The 7,760-nt window shown below is 28.9% G+C and overlaps 1 protein-coding gene across 2 annotated transcripts in view; it reads right to left on the minus strand.

The window, feature by feature from the left end:
• Positions 1–2,373: 2,373 nt before the first annotated feature.
• The window catches only part of LOC117176342 (tigger transposable element-derived protein 2-like), a 14,022-nt gene continuing 8,635 nt past the window's right edge, over positions 2,374–7,760 (minus strand). Inside the window, exons 2-4 of one of the 2 annotated variants that reach the window (XM_033366583.1) lie at positions 5,558–5,639; positions 5,179–5,479; positions 2,374–3,774 (exon numbers count right to left, since the gene is read on the minus strand). In XM_033366583.1, coding sequence (XP_033222474.1) covers positions 2,634–3,774; positions 5,179–5,479; positions 5,558–5,639 — 1,524 coding nt within the window. In that variant the 3' untranslated portion in view covers positions 2,374–2,633. Of the gene's footprint in view, positions 3,775–5,178; positions 5,640–7,760 lie in introns of both variants that reach the window. The other variant, XM_033366582.1, reaches the window with a different exon arrangement.

Genomic DNA, 7,760 nt, shown 5'->3' on the forward strand with positions numbered 1-7,760 from the left:
ATCGACTCGGGATACTTATAAGATACTACCATGATTTTTTCAGATTTTTTGGTTCAAAAATAAATTAGGCCAAAAACCGGCCTTACCGACCCTCCCCCTTTAGTATTTTAATTACTGGTCACTTTTTTTTGTAGTTGTGACTGTATTTCAAATGCTTTGAATCCCTTCAAATTTAAATTGTAAAAAATGAAAAATATCTTCTTTCTTTAAAATAAAAATTATTTTAAAAAGTAATGGTCAAAATATTTATTGTTATTATTGATTTGTAAAAAAATTAAAAGAAGTCATTCATTTTGAAGAGAGCAAAAATAATATTTTAATTACTGGTCACTTTTTTTGTGTAGTTGTGACTGTATTTATTGTATGAAAATTATTCATATTCTTGATTAAAAAGTCAACTTTTTGTTGAAAATTCTTTTTTTTTTAAGATTTGTCAATTTAGTTGAAAATTTAAGCCACTTAATATTTATTAAAATTCGAGAAATTGTATGAAGTCTGGTGATATTTCCTAAAATCCTTTAAAATGTATTAAAATATCTTCAGAACCTAAAAAATTTCCTTAAAATCTTTACAATCCTCGAAAATCTTATAAAATAATGTTTAATATTTTTAAATCTCTTAAAACCTTGTAGATTCTGTAAATTCACAGTTTTAAATCTTTCCAAATTCTAGAAAACACACTATATCCTGAAATATTTCAAACGCTTTGAATCCCTTCAAACTTAAATTTAAAAACTGAAAATATCTTTTTTTTAAATAAAAATTATTTTAAAACGTAATTGTAAAAATACTTATTGTTATTATTTATTCGTAAAATCAATTAAAAGAAGTCATTCATTTTGAAGAAAGAAAATTTAATATTTTAATTACTGGTCACTTTTTCTTGCGTAGTTGTGACTAAAAAGTCAACTATTTTAAAAATTCTTTTTTGTTTGCTTGAAGGTTTATCAGGTTAGTTGAGAATTCATCTGTTTATATTTTTTGTTGAAAATTCCTTTTTTTTGGTTTAAAAATTTATCTCTTGCATGAAATTTAATCTGTTTGCTTAAAAAATAAACTGTTAAATGGAAAATTAACTTTTTCGTTAAACAATCATGTTTTAAGTTTCAAAATAGAAATATTTTGTAAAAAAATCGTCATTATGGCTTAAAAATTCAACAGTTTGGTAGAAAATTTATCTGAAATATTTCTTTTTATTCAAAATTATATTATTTTTTTCAAAATTCTACCTTTCAGTTTAATAATGGAACTATTCAGTTGAAAAGTAATTTTTGTAATTACTATTCCATTTTTTGTAGAAACTTGATTTTTTATAATTCAAAATTCACCTACTTGGATAAAAGTTGAACCACCCTGTTAAAAATAATTATTCTGGTTAACTTTAATGTCTCAGATTGAAATTTGATTCATTTTGTTGAAAATTTTTGTTTTCATTTAAAAATTAGTTGTTTTAACTGAAAATAAAGCTTTTTTATTTTTGATTGCAAATTGATATTTTTTAGTTGCAGATTTGCCATTTTAGTTGAAAATTCATATCTTTGGTTGATATAAAATAAAAAAATATATAACTTTGCCATTTTGGGTTTAAATTCAATTTTTAGTTTAAGAACTTAAATATTTCGTTGAAAATTCCTATTTTTGGGTAGAAAATTAATATTCGCGTGTTGAAAATTCAACTGTTTTGTATAAAATTCGTCTTTTTGGTTGATAATTTGTAATTTTTCGTTAAAATTTAAACTACTTTGTTGAAAAAATAGTTTTATTTTATTTGAAATTTCATATGTTTGGTTGAAAAATCGACTTTTCATGCTAAAAAATAATTGTTTTTAAAATGAAAATTTGTCTGAAGATTTAATTTCTTAGTTAAGAATTTAATTACTTTGTTAAAAATTCACCAGTTTTGTTAAAAATCTAACTATTTTGCTGAAAATATAATTCTTTTGTTGAAATATCAACTATAATATTTTCCGTTTTTGGTTTGAAAATTAAACTATTTTTTTAAAATCATCTTTTTGTTCGAAAATTGAACTGTTTTATTGAAAATTCATCATTTTGGAATGAAAATTCAACAGTTTTGTTAAAAATTGAACTATTTTGTAGAAAGTTCCGAATTTGGTTGAAAATTTAATTATTTTGCTGAAAATTCTTTTTTTTGTGTTAAAGTTAATCTGTTTTGTTTGAAGTATCAACTAAAGCATTTTTTAAAAGAATTTATTAAAGAAAATATTTATTTACACATGCCAAACTTATCTTTAACCGCAGACTCAAGTGTTTATTCCCAATAAAATGAATATAGAAATAAATAAATGGCAATTTAAACTAGAAGAAAAAATGTAAAATATTCACTTATGTAGATTTAAGAGAAAATTCAAATTTTTTACGAGAAAATCAACTTTATTCAAGTACATAATTTATTGCTAACTAAATTTATAGTTAGTATTTCAATTAGATTCTTATATACAATATAATATTTTGCCCTCGAAGAGCTCTATATACGCCTTAAATTATCTAACGAGAAAGAATGAATTTTATAATTTTATTCATGTATTTTTTAAAAATAAAATTTAGCTACCTCAGTGCCTAGTATTGCAAAAAAAAGAGGAAAAATTGTATAACTTCCGGTCGACCTGTTCCTATGTCCATGAACATACCTCATGTTCAGATGTCCAGTTCTCTAATTCTCTAATATAATCAAGGTATTTCGGTAAGCAGTCTCTTCGCGATTTCGCCCAATTTTTATACTTCATGAGGTGATCAAAAGCCTCAGAGGATGAAGTTATTTTTATAGGTTCAGGATTTTCTGAAACAGTTTCACTGTTTTCAATGTCAGGCTCGCGTCTACAATTTAAAAAAAAGTTGTCAAAAACAGGATCTTCAAGTACAGTTTCGCTCTTTTCGATTTTAGGCACAATTTCCGGGTCGCGTTTACCGTTTGTATCACAATTGACAAAAACAGGATCCCCAAGAATAGTTTCACTCTTTTCGATCTTAATAAAAACTTCCGGCTCTCGTCTGCCATTTGTATCAAAGTTGACAAAGACAGGATCTTCAAGAATAGTTTCGCTGTTTTTAATTTTAGCTGAACTTTGTGGCTCGCATCTGCGAGTTGTAACAAGGCTTATAATGTCACTGTCTGATAGTGACTCCCAACCACAATCATTATCATTGTCTTCATTTTCAAACCATTTTAAGAGATATTCTCTTGATTTTTCTACAGAATAATCTGGGTCCGACAACAATTCAGAAACTTGGTCACAGATTTCATCAGGGAAAGTAATCGAATCAGTTGGGGAATCCGATTCGCCGAGAATTGCATCATCTATGAATAGAGGATCTTCTCCTTGCTTCATATAGGTCTCTTGTCGAGGAAACGACTGGCGAAAAATTAAGTCGCCTAAGAGCGGTTTCCATGCTTTTTGAAGAGAAGACGATTCCACAGAATTCCAGGCGAGGCTGAGCATGCCAAAGCAATCCGGCAGGTCCAATTCTTTTAAAAACTCAACAGCTCCGTCTGATTCCTCACTGAGCAATAAACGTTTCAACAATTCTTTCTTGAGCAGTTTTTTTGTCGTCGCGATTAATCCCTGAGCCATGGGTTGATTCGACGCAGTGACATTCGGAGGTAAATATACGACTTCAAAGTTTTCGTTTATTGCGTTGAGTTCGTCCAAACTCGGATGGCATGGAGCATTGTCAAGGAGCAAAACAACCTTTCCCGCTATTGCATCCTGTCTTTGACGTTCTAAAACTCGCGGAATAAACTCGTTCTTATACCTGCAAAAAACATATAGTTGTTTAACCCTCAAACGGTACACTCCAACCCAGCATACGTAAACGGTACACTAATGCGAATTGGTTTCTTTGCAATGTTAAGGGGGGTTCCTACTTTGTTGGGCCGAAATCCGGCTGTTTTTTTGGGAATATTTTTGTGGAAAGTATAAAAGATAGGAGGCTGAAATTTTCCACAATTGTTTGTCCATATTTATTGTAGTACTACAAAATTTGTTGGGTCGTTACATAAAAAGGGGGAGGGGGGCCTATCAATGGCGAGTGGTCGGCTTCGACTTTTACCGCTGGTGGAAGATCTGTCCGCCGTAGAAAAAATCTGAAATAAAAAATCAAAATATTTTCTTAATCTATACACTATAGCGCACAAATTAGACTAGAATGAAGAAAAAAATGAAAAATTAGAAAGTTATGAGATTTTGAAAAAAAATTGATTTTTTCACTTTTTTTTCTACTAATTATTTTTTTAAACAAACAATTTGCAATATTTTTTTTATGATTGTAGTCTACTTTGTGTGAACGCCTTCTGAGAAAATGTCAAAAAAGTTTCATAGCGATTGCTCACGTTCAAAGTTTTTCATAAAAAACGCAAAAAATTATGTTGAACTTTTGAGATATAATTACACTTATTCATCATTTCGTATATTTTCGGGATCGATGATTTCAAATCTGCCATCAAATTTGCAAAATTCATTTGTTTAAACAATTTTTATAAACAATTTTTTAAAACAAATTACAATTTTTGAATGATGCTTATGCTTTCCATAGCTTTCGATATCACTGATTTCAAATCTGGTACTATTTTTGGAATAAAAAATTATTCAAACAATTTATTTAATAAAAACTATTGCAAAATTACTTTTTTCCAAGATTCATATGATTTTCATAGTTCAAGCGGTCAGAAATCACGAATTTGACATCAGATTTACAAAAATCATTTATTTAAATAAAGTTCAGAAAATGAGAGTACTTACGCCTAGTCAGCTATTCCAGGTCCATACAAGCTGCAGCCCAGCGCGTTTGACACTTCTCTATTCAACGGCCCATAACTTTCGAGATTTTTAATATTTCGACTTGAAATTTTCCAGGTATATTTTTTAAACATATATCTATCCGAAAATGCCAAAAGAAAAAAAACGATTTTTTTGACCCAACAAAGTAGGAACCCCCCTTAATATTAAATATTTAATATATTAAACATATAATAAACAACTAGCATATATCACACATATTTAATATATTTGGGGATAATCCGCTGCAGCTGTGTTTGCGTAAATGCCAACAAAATGAAAAAACTTCGGGTGCGAATTCGCACCAGTGTACCATTTGAGAGTTAAAGAGATAGGTAAGTTATGAGATTTGAAATATACTTGAGTTTGTAATATAAATTACCATAGCAAGAATATAGACTTGTCCATCCATGCACTGTTCTGGTGTGTATAAATAACACCGAGACTTTGCAAGTTTTTTAACCGTTGATCTTCTGAATATTTTTTCATTAGATTGTGGAGACATGTTGGGGTTTCAGATTTTCCAATTAACAAGAGTGGAATTCGATGATTTCCAGAGGCATTGGCACAGAATAAAGCCGTGACACGATCTTTGCATTCTTCTCTCTCCAAAGATTCTTTTTCTTCTATACGTAGAGGAAGAGTGCACGCCGTCCAAAGTCGCCAGAGAATACCGGATTCGTCTGCATTGTAAATGTTGTTTAGTTTTAAATTTTCGGATTGAATTTTTGCTGTAAAAATTGGCGAAAATTCTGCAGCACCTGAAGGATCATTGGACGTTTTTTCTCCTTTCAGTCGAACACCATACCGCTTCTGGAAAGCATATAGCCAACCATTGCTTGCCTGTAAAAGTAACTTTTTTTTTTAAAACATCTTATTATTTTACGACGTCTGAAATGGTCTGAAATCACAAGCTTGGAAATATTCATAAAGTATACAAGCCTCACAATCCCTATGTGATAAAAAAAGGGTATTTTTTGTCATGCACATAGGCTCAAGTTGATTGATTTCCGTTAAACTGGAATGAATTTATAGGATTTTAAGGGAAACGAGAAGAATTCGATGAAATTCATGAAAATTCAAGTTGAATTAAAAAAAATTGATTGAATTGAAAACAATTTAAAAATATGAAAAAACCTAATTGAATTCAGTAACTTTTAAATGAGCTTAGAAATTCAAGGGAATTTAAAGGAATTTGATCTAATCCCTAGGAATTAAATAGAATTTAGTACATTCAGAAGAATTAAAGTGAATTAGAAAATCCAAGAGAGTTCCAGAGAATTTGAAAGAATGTAGCGTAAATTCATAAGAATTCAGAGTGAATTCAAAACAAATTCCAAAATTTTGAAACCCTACTAATTTTGAAACAAAAAAAGTGACCTATGTCTACAAAACAACTCAAAATAATTTAAATTAATTGGAAATTTTTTTTTTTAATGTGAAAAACTCCATTTATTTCAATCAAATTTTAGTGAATTTAGAAGAATTTCATGAAATATATAAAAAATCAAGCTGAATTTAAAAGCAATCAAATTAATTAAAAACAGTTTTAAAATATTTAAAAATTCTTTAATTCAGTAAGTTTGAAATTAATTCAGAAAAATTACAAATGCATATAAAAGAATTTGATGGAATGCCTATGTAGGATGAATTCCAAAAAATAATTTCAAATCTTTGATTATCGTGAATATATTCTTTGAAGCCCACTAAAATATCTAATTATAAAATTCCGTCAAATTCTATGATATTTCCTGAAATCCTAGAAAATGTATTAAGCTTTATAATCCCTCAAAATCATTGAAATCTTTAGAAATCTTGTAAAATCTTGTGACATATTTTTAAAAATCCATATCTTCCAACAATTTTAGAAAATTCTTTAACTTAAAATATTTCAAACGCTATGAAACCCCTTCAATTTAATGAAATTAATCAAAAATTTCTTACCATCTTTTAAAATTTCCAAAAATATTTGAAATTAAAAGCTCTGGGAAATGCCTTAGATTTTATCAGTTTTTAAAATATCCTAAAATCTTAAGAATTCCTTCAAATTATGCAAATCTATTACAAATTTGTTGGAATCTTTCAAATTACCCTAAAATATTTCAAAATAATTCAGGATAATTCATAAAGAGGTATGGATCTGAAATTAATCACTATTAACCCATGAGTTAATTTATTGAAAACAAGTGACTAATGTAAACTTTTCATTTTAAAAAGTGACTAAAAAGTGACTGTGTGGCAGGCCTGATTATTTTTTATAGTTAATTCTTACAAAAATGCTCTGATTTTTGATAGTTTTTCAAAATGCCTGGCTCTTGGAAGCTTTGATCTTATTATCAATTTTTGTAAAGTTCCATTATGGACTGCAAATAGTGTACCATTAGAACCAAACATTAAAAATAGGGTACTTTAGGGACCTGAACTGAATATAGGATACAATTGGGGATATAGAGACCGGTCTGTAAGACCTGAGTATAGGTAATTAGATATATTCAGATAATTATTTCAAAACATCAAAAACATTTTTTTCTTCCAATCTCGGCCGAAAATTCGAGTTTCTTCCCGGCGTATCTTTACCGAAACCTACCGTTCCTTCCCGCCCTGCGCGCCATCTAACGAATCGTATAGACACTGCTATCTCGACTCTCGACCATGAGGATTTTTAACCTAAGCTGAATTTTGTTGATTTTGTTGAAACGAAAAGTCGAGAGGTGTTCGTATTTACTACATAATATTTGCGTATTATGTAGTAAACTGTTATGTGTTATTATTGTAAGCTAAATTGTTACGACGAGAGGTATTCGTATGGACAGTTATTGCGTTTTGAAGTATTAAATTAGTCTTGCTTACAATTATGAATCTAAGTGACTGTTCGTCAGGTGAAAGTAGCGATGAGGAGGAAAATATTCGAGATTTTGACAAAGAAGCCCAGGCTATCATAAATCTAAAATTATTACCTTCAAA

Source organism: Belonocnema kinseyi, chromosome 7, assembly GCF_010883055.1.
Source record: "Belonocnema kinseyi isolate 2016_QV_RU_SX_M_011 chromosome 7, B_treatae_v1, whole genome shotgun sequence".
Classification (NCBI taxonomy): domain Eukaryota; kingdom Metazoa; phylum Arthropoda; class Insecta; order Hymenoptera; family Cynipidae; genus Belonocnema; species Belonocnema kinseyi.